At 38.5% G+C, this 15,104-nt stretch overlaps 1 protein-coding gene across 3 annotated transcripts in view; it reads right to left on the minus strand.

Moving 5' to 3' along the window:
* The window catches only part of mtus1b (microtubule associated tumor suppressor 1b), a 32,863-nt gene extending 19,027 nt beyond the window's left edge, over positions 1 to 13,836 (minus strand). The window contains exons 1-5 of one of the 3 annotated variants that reach the window (XM_079462989.1): positions 13,628 to 13,836; positions 7,473 to 9,116; positions 5,962 to 6,115; positions 2,450 to 2,620; positions 796 to 936 (exon numbers count right to left, since the gene is read on the minus strand). In XM_079462989.1, the coding sequence (XP_079319115.1) occupies positions 796 to 936; positions 2,450 to 2,620; positions 5,962 to 6,115; positions 7,473 to 8,930 (1,924 nt within the window). In that variant the 5' untranslated portion in view covers positions 8,931 to 9,116; positions 13,628 to 13,836. Of the gene's footprint in view, positions 1 to 795; positions 937 to 2,449; positions 2,621 to 5,961; positions 6,116 to 7,472; positions 9,117 to 9,564; positions 9,706 to 13,627 lie in introns of those variants that run through there. The other 2 variants (XM_079462991.1, XM_079462990.1) reach the window with 2 other exon arrangements.
* Between the last annotated feature and the right edge of the window lie 1,268 nt (positions 13,837 to 15,104).

The raw sequence follows: 15,104 nt of genomic DNA on the forward strand, positions 1-15,104 counted from the left end.
AACTGTTTGCAAAGTCGCAAAATCTGCAAAATACAGAATTTACTTACATTCAAGTAATAAAGAGTCTATTTGCAAAAACAAAATCATGTTTTTTACTGTTCTCATTTTTCAGGAAATTGAAAAACACGGTACTTTGATTCAACACTGTGTTGTCAAAGTTGACAAGCACTTTTTGATACTTTTTATTTTTAAGATATTTTCAAAACCCACTAGCAAACGACAAGGGTCACTAATAATAATGATTCATGGCAAAAAATAAAACCACAAACTATGGAGAGGACAGCAGAGAGCAATGCAACGTTGCTTCAATTTGTTTGTTGAAAAGAAAAATATGAAAAAAGAAAGAGATTGTAACCACGTGTACATCAAGGTCCATGACCCCTTAAACCTGCTTTCATACACTCTAAAACAAAGACCAAATCTATTTAAATCATGAGTTTCCCTTAGCATAAGAATTAAATGTGTTTTTCTATTCATAATAACAAATGCAAAACTATTTAGGGAACTACAAAAAGCATTTAAACATCTGGTTGTAATCATATCTTTTTCATAATATAAATCGCCACACAAAGAGGTTTACGTAAGTTAAGACAATCAGAGCTTCTCACTGATTAACGGTTATTGAAGACATGTCAACAAAGTGATTTTCCTTTTGAGGCTGATTTGATGTGTTAACAATAAATGACGAGAGCCAGATTCATGTGGATGAATGAATGAAAGGGTGTGTGTGAGTGTAAGAAGGATTTAGTGAGATTACTAGGCGCAAAACTCTACTGATGCGTGCGTTTCTCTCACCTGCAACTGGTTTGGATGGGATGGAGCTCGCTCTGCTGCGGTGACCAGACACCGATTTACTGACCGGAGACTTTACTTGCATCTGGGATGAAGGTGATTGCTTGATAGATTTCTCCTCATTCTTCATCACTTCACCTGGGACTGATCACAGAGAAATCACAAGAATTATAAAACACTTATTACACGGCTCACTGGAATGCTTGATTCTGATCGTGACATTTGCAGGTTCGTTATTCCCAGATAACAACCTCTCAAAACGAATAACATACGGTAACCCGGATGCAGCAAATCATTTTTTTACAAATTAAATATAAATATGTCTTTAAACAACATATATGACATTGTATTTACAAATTATTAAACCAAATTGTCCTTTTCGTGACCTCTGAACGGCCTTAAAACCGAATGTAAACGGCTTTTGCTCTCGGAAGGTCTGCATTCGGTAAAAATGAGCTCATAAAATATTTCAAATACACATTTCATGTCCAGTTATTTTCTCATGTGGCAAGTAGCCATGTAATAAGCGGGATAATGTACACGCAGTCGGCTGTTATCACAAATCAAATAGGGGCTTATTTCTGCGATAACAACCTGCCTGTACATTATCCATTACATAACATAACGTGGCAAAACATTATCAAAAGCAGATTAATTTATTATGTTAAGACTCTTCTCTTGAAACAAATATAATGTTTTTTGTGGAGGAAAAAATCCACAAAACATGAGTTTGCGTGTGAGCCCAAACATGCCACCCATTCTTTAACTAAAACAAATGACCAAGTCACACGAAATCTTCCATTCGCAGACATCTTCCATTCAATGTGTTTATATGATTGCAATTACTTTAGGACTCCCAATCAGTCAGAAATCAAAGTAAACCATTTACACACAGATAGATTACAAAAAAACACGATCACAATAATACATGATTGCTTTATCAGTTCTTCAAACGTTCATCATTCAAACGAAAGGCTTTTGTGTGGATATCGATGGGTAATTTAAGTGTCTTAAGAATATCTTATTTGTAGTTAATAAGTAAACTCATTCGTGTCCGTACCAACAGTGACTGCATCTCACTGCTCCAAGTTACCATGACAACTAGAATCCGTGGAAAGATCTTGATCATTCTTGATTTAAGTTCACAGTGTATCACGGGGAGGCGTTTGTATGTTAGTGTGGGAATAAACAATTATCAATCTGAGAGTGTGGTGTGCCGAGGATGCTTTCTCTGATGTCTGCAACACACAGCACTGGTATGGCAGAAATTATTGTTGCTCGTAGTCACAGCTAAAATCTAAGTCAATTTCATTTGGCCTGAGAAAGGAATGAGGGCAGTCTAGGCTGTAAAGATTTCATTAATGCTCAAAGAGAAAGTAGGAGGAGCCCTAACAGCAAATACGGTGGTGGGGAGGTGATGATGATGCTATTGGAAGGTAAAACCATGATGCTTTTATATGTACTGTGGTACTGAATTGCTACAATAATGATGTTTCTTTGTATTAACGTACATGGGTACTTTAAGGTACATAAAAGACAACTGTGGTATTGGCAAGGCTATGGCACATATCCAAAAAAATCATGGTAAATCTGACATTGAAAGAGAGAAAAACATTTATAGATAATAATGAAGATGGAGACTCTATCTTCCACGCACCTTTGTTTACAGCAATACTGTTGTTTTCACTGATTGTACTGGATGAGAAGCCGGGGCTTGTGGGTATACCTTTCACTGGAAGCTTGGAAGAGGCTCTCTGAGGACCCTTACAGCTTGAATCCGTTGTGGGGCTGCAGGGGGTTGTAGATTTGACTGTGGTCTTTGAAAAACCTGGATATAAAAAGCATGTTATTTGCACTCACACTGCTAGTATAGACTGTTGTTATGATACATGGTTGTGCATTCATCTAGGCTGATCTTGGGCACCTCTATTGCCAGCAAAATGTTTCTACATATAAGTCAGTTTGCACCCTTATTTATGGATGAATCTGACTCTGCATCTGTATCTTGCAGACCAACTGATAACTCACATTAATTAAATATGTTTTAATGCCAGTATATATTAATACTGTTTCAATTCAGTGTTTTGGTGAGAAACGTGCAGATGTGTGCTGGGAAATCTTTGTGCATCTTCCTGCATCCTGTTTCTCTACACTACACATAATTTCCTATGTGGAAGAGCACTTGTTTGACTTCAATGGGTAGATGTTCTGAATGAGGTCTTCTGGGGCCACTGCTATGGAGACTTTCCAACACAAAGACTCATTATATCCGCTAGCTTATGTATTGTGCATGCAGGTCTGAAACTGCTGGTCTGGCACACCTTATACTGCACTAGGAGGAACATGAGATGTTGCTTCTTACTTTCTCCAGAGTGTGGTCCACTTTCTGTGCATTTTCTGTTCCTGAATATATGGTGTATTATTGCACCTAAATTAACATCAGTGACAAAAACAAACTGTAAGTGAGATAAATGCCACCTCTTGGAGAATATATGGTACTACATGTTATTTATTCACCTCAAGAATGTTATAATTTTGGACTTTTTAAAACTTAAATGGTTTTATACGGCATCGCTTTGTTATGTGAGATTAAACTGAATCAAACAAATGCAATTCGGGTGATTGGTGTGTAAAATGTAATGTTGCTAAATGGGTAACAATAAGCAACTGAATAAATAACATATTTATTTGATTTTAGAAAAGTTTTCATTTGTGCCTAAAAATGTCATTACTAAACAATTATTTACTTTGGATGCAGATAAAAAAGTTCAGTGTGTCTTATTAAAAATCACGTATGGAATATAACGGTCAAAATGTCTCAAGATTGAACTTAATCACATTTACAGAAAAATGTCACTATGCCCACAAATTACCTTAGAATAAAAGCAAAAGGTATATTTAAGTATTTTTTTCCCCTTATAAGAGTTTTCCTTATAAACAGTCAAATGTATCAAATCAAAATGTGTTGTTCATAACATCAGTATTAAGTCATGGCATCAAACATGGCACAAAAATAGCACCTTTACTAAGAATCAGCACACAGCTACAGGACATATATCCTTTGACACAAAACTTCCCCAACTGGTAACTATTAGATTTAAGAGCTAAAGTCCCAGTGTCTCTGAGGAGAAGAAACAAGACGACAATTGTCTACAAGGAATGTGACCTTCTCCGGTCAATTCAATCCACATTTCGCTGACAATGTAACTCGACTGACACAAACATATATTATACAGCCCCTGAAACCATGTGTACACATATGTATCCCTGCGTCCACATGCGACAAAGGAAAAAGGGAACCCTCAACAGAAAGAGATGTCACAAAGCAGGGTTACGTTACAGGATAACCCAACACGCTTTTATGTGGATGCACGCAGATACACACAGGAAGTAAAATGAGATCACTATTTCCAGAAACAAACGTTTTTTTTAGACATTAACAGGCTGGAGTGATATTAGGGAAAATGCCTTCGCCTAAACACACCAACAAACACACACATTGACACAATGAAATTGCAATTTCCTTAAACAAATATATTTTTTTCTGATTTAAACAGAAGTTGGAATAATATCAAGGAAACATGCTTTAGACTTTCAACACACAAACAAATACACACAACTGGAAACGATACAGGGAAAGACACACATTGGAAGAAAGATGAATGGACAAAATGAGAATGAAGGCTTAGTGTGGGGTGTTAAACTGAAGTGTCTCTTATGACTATAAATGATGAACGTGTGGCCACAGAAAGAGATGAGGCATACGTAACACTATGCAGAGTTTGGATAATGAAGAGTTGAATCCTGCAAGTTTATTAACACCAGCTGAAGCGTTCTGGCCGCTCTCTCTCACTGTAAACCTGAATGTTCAAAGTAATTAAATAAAGTAGTGTAAACTTAGTTTTATATAACAAGATAGTATTTTGAGTTCCTGCACTAATTCTTACTTTTGAGTTAGTTTGCTTTAGTTAAAACAAGTTAATTCCACACGATTTGTTGTGAATGATTTTCAGTTCCCAGCATTCTTTGCGTAAGACTGCATTAGGAGAGTAAATTTGGAAATTAAGTTTTATTTTTTATAAATATGTGTAGTTTTTTATAAAGGATAAAGCCTTGTTAATGATGAATATTCATTTTTCTTGGATATTAAGAAGAGTTTGTTGTTACTATATGTTCAGATTAAAAGGAAATAACATGTATGAGTGCAACATACTTGAGTACAACAAACTCAAAACTTGATAGTTCTGCTCACTTAAAATTGAGAACATCATAACTCAAAAGATTTGATGTAACTGATTACCTCAAATGTTTTTGCGTTTTGCCAACTTTGGGTTTACAGTGTAGCACGCACACGTACACACACACACACACACTCTCTCCTGCTCAACAGCGTCCAGATTGCTTTGGTGAGTCAATCCTGTAAATTCCTGTGAACGTCCTTGTGGGTTCTGCTACAGTCTGCAGATGAAACTGCTCCCAAATCAACTAAACCTCCCGTTGGGCAAAAGTTAAAGGGTAGAACGGATATAATTGTTGTTTTAGATAATGCAATGTGTATACAATAATATAATTTTCGCACCGGTTAGCGTAAGATGTAACATTTGGCTTAAGATTAGTCTGTTATATCATTATCACAATATAAAAACCATAGGTTTATGGTATGAACTAAATTAGCTGGACGATGTTTGTTTAAATGTAGAAGTGATTCATATGAAGCAAATAATGATATAAAAATTTAAAGAAATGGGGCTTGTAAAGAGTTTGGTTAAAGGCTAGACTGTACAATTTATCATTCGCTTTACGTAAACACAACAGACTACAGTATAAACAAATTTAAATAGCGTGTGTATCTGTGTGTGTGTATCGGAGAAATGTGGAACACGTTTACATATCACAAATCTGTCATGTCAACATACACTGCAAAGGTGTGTCAGACAGACTTTACAGTATAAACACACCTCACATATAAGACAAAGATACACAAAGTTTTCTTGTAGATCCTAATATATAAACCCGGCAGAAAGTTAGATACCGTAAGAGTGACAGTGAATATACTTGAAATACAAGTACATACAAATACAGTAGCTCTACACACTATTTGCTCGCTTTCCTAAGCATTGCCCTTGAGATTCTCCTGAGAATGTGCCGTGTTAAACAAACATAACTCACCTGGCGGCTGAACAGCTCGACTTCCCGGGGGACCCAGACCACCTGTAGATCTGGCTTCTCGGCCGGGGGGCTTCAGTCTGTGTTCTGGGGCTGCAGATGTGGATGCATTGGTAGATGCAGCCCCTAGAGATGGTCCCAGCTTAGAAGATACAGTCTGGAGAAAGAGCCGCTGGTTAGTGACAGCGTCCCACGCGAGAGAGCCCAGCTCGGGGCGCCGCAGGGTAACCATAGTGTTAGCCATTCCACAGAGCAGACAGAAAATGTGCAGCGATTAAGAGGAAGAAACACAAGAGAGGAGAAAGAGAGGGAGGAGGAGCGGAAAGGAGGGAGGGAAAATAAGACTAGCCGGTTACAAAAAGCAGAAAGGAAAAAAAGAGAAAAAAAAGGGGAAAACGTTTCTATTGTATGTGATTCCCTCAGGGCTTCTGATGCCAGGCCCAGCCCTGATCTTTTCCTCTTTCTCCTCCTTTTTGTTTTTTCTGTCTCTCGTTTTTCGGACACTCTATGCACACATGGAGTGAGTTTGTGGAAAGATTCTGTTGTCTGAGTCAGTGTGCAGCCTCAAGAATGTTTTTTTCTTCATTCAGTTCTCTGTTGTATTGGCAAAAACATCTCACTTATGTTCTATGACCAAGTTAAGGAAACTTGGAAGAGTATAAGAGAGAGAGAGAGTGGGAGCTGGCATTCAAAGATCTTGGACGTTACCTCTTAACAAACAGAAACATGCGAAAACGCTTATGTAAAAGTACTCTAACATGCCTGTGAACAGATCCAGAAAACAAGGTGTTGATGTACAAATGAGAGTTTGTGTCATTCCCTAATCACAGTCTTTACAGTCTAAAACGGTTTTACAGTTCTATATTTGATTGCGACAAAATATCTAAGCCTGAATAACAGCATAACTCACTCATGTGATGACATGCATTAAACTGAACATGTTGTAGCAGTTCTCCTTATAGGGAGAAGATTGGCATCACGCAGCTGTCATAAGTATGTTAGTTTAAATGAATCCAGTCAGTTTAAGCATAGCCTTTTTGAAAAGTCAGTTCCCCTCATGTCCTTCCAAACCTGTATGACTTCTTTCTTCAGAACACAAAAGAAGATATTTTGAAGAATTTATGTAACCAAACAACATTGACCCATATTTACTTATGTTATGGACATAAAACAATGGCATTTCTAAAAATAGATTATTTTGTGTTCCACAGAAGAATTTGTAATATAAAGGTTTTGAACAGTAAATAAATGTTGAAAAAAATCATATTTTTTATGAATTGTCCATTTAAATGTTGTGTGTTGAATGTGTGGATGCATGGTCAGGACATATCTCATTTGATTAAGTTCTAAAGTTGTAAATGCCCGAAAAACAAGACACATTTTACATTCATAATGAACAGTTTAGGCGATTGGGATAATAATATCTCTGATATGCATGAATCTAAATGATCAAAAACAAATTAGTAATTGAGAGCTTCTACGTGCTATATAAGAGAAAAATAACATTCACTGACCTTGCTTTTGCATTTAGGCGTTTTTACTTCTTCTTTATCAAGCTGTGCATCTTCAACAATAAAATCAGTCGAGGAAGGGCACTCTGATTTTATTGCTGTTTCTTCATCTGGTGTTTGCAAAGATAAAATGAATACATCCTCCTTCTGACAGTCTTTTACTGAGGATTCAATTACCGGTTGCACCAGCGGAAGACCTATTGGTTTAGGTTTAGGTTCAGGGTCTGACTCTGGACTGTCTGAGGTCTTTGGTTCAGCCCCCCTTGCGTGGCTAGATGATGACCTGCTTCTTTTTACAACAGCTTTATCTTCCACTTTCCTACTAGCTCCAGATCCTCTTCCTCTTGCAGGAAGTTTATTCACTATACGTGAAGGTGATTGGCAAAGATTAGCGTTTGCTTTTTGGGGACTGGTTGATCTTGGAGCTAAAGCAGCCCTGGAGATTATCTTGGCCTTCACGTTCTTCAAATCTGGCCTGGGGAACCTCTTCCACTCTGGCTTTGTGGCTTTGGTCAGAGAAGCTCTCGTAGGAGTCTTGGTTAGCATAGCATGTCCAGCCAGATCATTGGTCATTTTAGTTGTGGACTTTGGCTGGTTCTCCTCCTTTGAGGAGGTATTAATCTGTTTGTTTTTGGCATCTGAAATGATAATGCAGATTTCATTACCTTCTGAATCTCCATGGGACACCACTGGCTCATTCATGACGTCAGTAGATTGAGTGGCCGGGACCAACTCAACAAAAAGGTCATTTTTCTCTTTGTTCACTTCCTTCTTGAGGTCATTGACGGTAGCAAAATGAAGCACTAAGTTGGAGTTTTGCAACTGACCTTCTATTGTTTGGCCTTGAGAAATATCTGATAAAGTATTGGTTGACATTTCCAGAGCAGGAACACCAATCTGGTTCTTTATCACCAAATCTGCAGATGCCAAAGAGAGAAAGGAGTCCTCGTCTTCCTCATCCTCATTTTCTGAAGAGCACAAGGATCTTTCATCATCATTATCAGTTTGTCCAACCTGCCGTGTTACCGCCAAAGGGACATTGTGATTATCATCTTCATCATCACTCCAGCATTCTTCATTGGCGTCCAGATAGACAGACACAGAGTTGTCATTGTCATTGGACTCACTACAGTCAGGTCTGCATTCTGGACTTTGTATACCCGAATCATCGCTGCTAGCCATTACTTTTCCCATCTCCACCTCCGGCATGTCCACATCCAGTGGGCTATCCGTTCTGGCACTGCTCAGACTGCACAAGCTACGCATGGAGTCTGGAGAAGCTTCACCTCTATAATACTGAGGCGAAGTTGACGATGACGACAATGAAGACTCAAAGATGAAAGCATTGTTGCTCTGGTCACTGCTGTGTAATGGCAGACACAGCCCATGCTGAGATCCTTGAGATGGTCTCTTGGAAACAGCAGGGGGTGGAAGCTCAGATTTGTCTACTGGTGGTTCCATGAAACTCGTAGAAGAGCAGAGGATGTTAAGACACGATCATGGAGAGCTATTTCCCATAGCTAGACCCAGTCCAGTGCTGTCAGACAGAAAAAATACCACTACGGTGAGAAAGGTATTTACCATCCCTTAAGGTCGGTCTGATTGAAGATGGTGTCTCTGATGTTTCTGACCCTCTTTGAATTGATCCTAGAGAATGTGAGAAGACAACAGCACGTCAATTTAATTTTATCTGGGCTGGATTAGATATTTATAGATACAGACCGCAACTTTAAGACCGCATTTAGGAAACATGGAGAAGTGACTCATTGTGTGTTAATAAAAAACAAAGGTGACTATTCAAAATATTTGTTTATGTTTTTTGCAGAGGCACGTAAGCAGAGAACTACTGCTCCCTACTGGTGACTTCCATTCAAACTGAGTCATAGTAGTGAAGGGCAAGAAAATGTAGAACAGAACAAAGTTCTTTCACATTGCTCCTGTAAGAAAAGATGATGATTAGCTGGCATCAAACAATGACCAGGCTTGCAGTTATACACAAAATAGTTAAGATTAGTGGTTTTTGTTACGATCATTTTAAAGCTTGGAAGAAAACAAATCACAAATAAATTGAGTTTAATTGCTTCATCATACTCACAGGTGCAGGATTAACCTTTTTTAATATTACTCCACTGAAATCTTCACTCTCAGGACTGGAAAGGCTTGTTTAAATGATAAAATTAGCCACTATTAATGTAGATTATGCACACTGCCCAATTAAGTCTGCTTTGTATCAAAGTCACACTTCAAGATCAAATGTGGCTGATAATGTAGGTCAGACAAAAGCTAAGAAAAGGGCCTTTATTTTGATATTCAGGCCGTTCTCTCTCACACAAAAGGCAATGGTGATAGTTACATCCACAACACTAGCCTTGTGTTTCCACCCAAAACATTTCTGACCAAGAGTCCGATTGTTCTACTAACAGAAACCTTTCTATGAATACACCAACATCTTAAAGTCATTTTAAATACAAAGAGGAAGCTGATATGAACCAGACCGGGATGGAAAAGTGGGTGGCATTTCTAAGAGCTGGTGAATGACCCATTGACACTGCATAAACACATTCCAGCTCTTTTAGCATTTATAAGTGAAGGTATTTTCCATTGACTACATGATCTCAGCAGTAAACAGGTGTTTTATTTTAGTTAATAACGTGGGACGTTCTGCCATGGACTATAAGAAGGCTATATTATAGGGAACTCTAAGTGGGCCCCTCATATGGACAATGTCTCTCCTTTGTCCAACAACAGCCCTACTGTACAATGTACATTAAAAATTTAAGAAATGTGAAAAAAATCAAAGGGTAAATCATTGCGTTGGAGCAAAAAGGTCACAAGATGAGGCTAAAATTATGTTTATATGTTTATATATATATATATGTTTATAAAACTCTTAACAAGCTATGCTTACAGGCGGTATCTTTGGACACACACAAAAAATATCCTTTTTTGACATTTGAATTGTTAAAGGCTTGTCTTTGTAATGTTTTCAAATTAAATGTTTATTATTTGGCTATTTGATTTCTTCAAAGCTAACAAACAGCTGCTAACAACTTTAAGATCAGTTTTATATAACAGGTTCTCTAAGGCTTGCCTCCTACTGCCTGCTCAATGGGATACTGAACATTAAGCACATGACCTCTGGCCGGCCATTTGCTCCAAGTCTGTATAACATGGGCTGTCTAAAGCCACTATAATCTATTTGGATTGATAATTACACTTGGTCAAACATCTATCTGATCTGTGACCACTCAGATGACCCGATTGAAGAGAGTTGCAGTCTGACACAGCGACATGCGGCCTGTAGACAATTGATTGCATGGGGTTAACAGGGATGAAGTTACAAAACACGTCACATTGCTCTATACTATTCAACCAAGACTACCAAAATCACATAATCATCGACACATGCACGTCTACACGTGCAAAAAAACATCACACGTAGATACAACGTACTGCATGACGAGAAGCGTGAGCCACGCTATGCTATGGTGCATGCCTGTCAACTGAAATAATCTCAGATCGGACATCACACTAGGAACCAATTCAACACTAAGTCAACCAATTCTTCATAAGGAACAGTTTTTGTTGATAACCATAAAAGGCACTTGTAATAAAGTTCGTAAGAAGGGAAGGAAGGAGGCGGGAACCGGCGAACATTCAATAATAAAACTTTAATTAAATAAACAATAAACACTGAACAAACCGGCAGCCACCTCACGGTAGACTGCCGGCCATAAAACATACACAAACTAAACACAGTTTCGGGCCCGGTCCTCTCTCGTCAACAGTCCTGCCGAACATCCTTTTAAGCTCCCAATCTCCTCCGTGATAAGATGCGGGACCGGTGCGCGCACAGCTGCTTCCACTTATCACTCACGCCACCGGCCCCGCGTCACGGCTCTCGTCCCGCCTTCCTCACCACAGCACTTTTAACAACATAGTTTTACTATACAAAACAACATGGTTAAACAAGCAGTTTAAAAATATTATTTAATTTCATGATCACCAGTTATGACAGATACCCACAAGGTCTGCTCGCTGGCCCTTTAAATGAAAGGAACAATGAAATAATAGGGGGCTTCCTTCCAAACGTGCCCACCCCTGACAGAATGAGAATAAATGTGATGTTCTAGCGGTAAACTGAGTGGATTTCTAGAGCAATCCTCATTGCCTAAAGGCTCAAGTGTCTTGGCTGGAAATAACTGATATGAGCTGTGTGGTGCTGAAATGAACTTATATAATAAATACTGAGCCATGCTGCTATAAGAAAGCCAGGATTCAAGTTTCAGCATGCCGTCAAAAGCATATTTTTGTATTGTCAATGTAATTCAATTACACCTTTACTTCACCTTTCAAACCTTCCAGGGCATCCCATATTTAGCACCTGCGCAATTCCCCCGGGTTAATATTCAGGATCCTTCCATAACACAGTTTTCAGTAATTAGGCGAATTATCGCATTAACAAAGAAATGCAAGACCTAGAACGAAAATATTTCAGCACGTGGCAAAAGGCTGGTATGTTCTCCGAAACCACCTAAATACATCACACGCATGACTTAACAAAACCCTTACCACTGCAACTATTTTGGGCCCCATTTACCATTGTTAAAACTCATGTCGTTTGTCTGTCAATAGACAGACAAACAGTATCCTAGTACATAGACCACAGTATATACCTATTGAATCATTATGACTTAATGTTTTTTGTATGTTTACAACCATTATTTTTCACAAACATTTTAGCAGCCTGCATATTTTGTAGGTGACTTGTATTTTGTGTATAAATAACATCATCAATTATTCAGGTGGCCAGTTACACCTCCACACAAATGTCATTCTTTCAGAGGTGCTGGAAGCGATTACGCAACAGCGTCTCGGTTTTCCCACACCCTTTCTTTTTTAATGTCACGCTGATCCAATTCCTCTTTGGACATTGGACAGTTAGTCTTGCATGAGACAAAATTGTAATAAAAATGTCATACAAAGATTTCATTCTGAAATGCACAAACAAAAAGAGAACTTAATCGTGAGTTCATTATCGTAGAGGCACATTTTGGAGAGGCTAGTAATAGCAAGCTGGCTTTGACTGCGATTCCTATCAGGATGTGAATACATTTTCAACCAGCATAACAAGTAAACCTTTAGGAAAGAATGGCCTACCCTGACTTAAGTTAGGACTTAATCATAGCTGGCAATCATTTTCCTTCCTGTAGTAGAATAGTACAATGCAATGGAGAACAGTACAAACTCTGAGTTAAGGACACTGACATGGCACTTTTGATAACTTACGGCTATGGATACCGATAACAGTTTGGTTGCAAATAAAAGCAACCGATAAAATTTTGCTCTAAATCCTCTCACAAGTTCTTCAGGATTTCTCTTGGTACCCGTCAGCACCAAACAGTTGCCATAGCGATGAGCTGTGTGCTGGATCATTTGCAGTGATACGAAAATACCCACAAGTCCCTACGGATCACACCGCTCCTATACAAACATATTCTTAAAATGTGCACAAAAAGGTAGATCACAAACAAGTCCATACTGTAAGAATAAGAATCACATGAAACACAAAGCACTCAGTTATGTCCTTCTGTAGCACCTATGATATCCAGCGCATTTTGACTTTGGCACTTACGTGTGCAACATCGTGGCGTGCATAAACCCATGAATGATCAATAGGACAAGTTTACGTCAAAGACCCCTGGACAGCGACCAAAAGGATGTGACCTTATAAATAAATTGCCCAGTATTGCACAACTTACACGTTAAAGATTAACATGTCAGAGTTATTATTGCTGTGATTTGGATTCCAAGAACAACTTATCAACAAGTCAACATGACATTACATAATCACAACTTTAATTAGCACCATACAGATTTATAGATTAGAGTGTGTGGGGTGTAACAAACTATACACAGAAATCATAACAAACTCAAATTAAACTCAAAGTACATGAATTTACATTGTGATTACAATGCAAGTCACACCATGTGACTATACAAATAGCCATAGAAATGCGTAGGTTCAGCTGATGTACAGCAGCACATGAAAACATCTGTCTCACACGTACCGCACAGCAGAGGAAAGTTTGTCCTCAAAACAACTAGACAAGTAAGTAATAAATAAAAACAATTTTTTTAAAAATTCAAAAACATACCTCAAGTTTTTCAAACCAAGAGAATGTCTCATCTCAACAAAATACATGTATTCCACATTAAACGTACACAGGTATGTCTGTCCTGGACAAAACGTTCTGTTTCATGCAATCCATCCAGCCAAAGCACTGCAAGAGAACTATTCCAGCCTGAACAGAGAGAGAGAGAGAGAGAGAGAGAGAGAGAGAGAGAGACCCCTCCCCTATCCTCTGAGCTGCAGCCAAACCATGCCGCAGTAACCAACCAGAACTGTATGTGTGTGTGTATGTAAGTGAGCTTGTGACTTCCAAGGTAGTCTTGAAATGTATTTTCCCTCTCTTATCCAAACCATTCATGCCAGAGAACGCAGTAGAGGTGACACTGGGTGATGCTTCCACCTCTGCGACACAAATGTACAAGAGCATCATACAAAAACCTAAAAGACTACTTTCCAAAAACACTTGTGTTCACTGCTCAAGGTCTGAGGCTGCGGAGGTTTCTCTGCCAATAATGAGTCACGCAGAGAAGTTCACTGCTGACTAAGAATGTGTGTGCGTGTGTGTTTGGGTGGGCAGATTACCTCCTCTTGGCTACAAATTCTGTAGCTATAGGGGCCCTTCTGTGTGTATCAGAACGCATGGCTGCTATACTGCCGAAAATCTTCCAATCAAAGCGTCTGTCTGCTCAGTTGTAGACCTGGCAGGAGAGAGATTGATATTGTGAGGAAACATGACAAACAAAAGATAACACAAAAGACACAAGTTTCAGAAAAACTGGGCTTCTTAAACTGGGAAATTAAGACCACACACATATTAACAGTGAAAGGACAGAAAGTCCTTACGAACAGAATCATATTTCTTTAAAGTAGTGCTGGGCATTTTTTATCGCATTAATCGTGTGACTTTTCTGTGATTTAACGCAATTAATCGCACTGTTAAGCGTATCACATTCAATAAAGAATTTAAAAGAAGCGTATCGTGCACATTTATTTTAAAAGTACTGCTATATGAAAATAGTGCAACAAGATTTGGTTTGCAAACACTTTAAAGGTAAAGTGTGTAATTTTTGTGATGATCTATTAATTGAAATGCAATATAATATACATAGCTATGCCTTCAGAGGTGTATAAAAAGCTTACACAGTGAAGGGTTATGTTTTTATTAGCTTAGAATGAGCTATTTCTATCTACATACACCGCGGGTCCCCTTGCATGTAACTCGTCATGTTCTGTCAGCCGTCGTGGTGTTTCGAATTGGAGGGGTGGAGTGAACGTATGGTTGCAATCTGCAATTTTAATTTTGTGTATATTTGTCTGTTTCAGAGTAATAAGATGTGAAAGAGAACTCAGTTGAGTAGTTTGCGCTCTGACTCTCTAGGCACGCATGTTTTAACATGTTTTCTGCATTAGCCTCACACTGCATTCAACACACGCAACGAGATGTTTAAGGTGTATATTTACTCATCCTAGTAAACCGAGCACATACTAATTGTCAAGTTTAC

Source organism: Barbatula barbatula, assembly GCF_947034865.1.
Source record: "Barbatula barbatula genome assembly, chromosome: 8".
In the NCBI taxonomy this organism is placed as follows: Eukaryota; Metazoa; Chordata; class Actinopteri; order Cypriniformes; family Nemacheilidae; genus Barbatula; species Barbatula barbatula.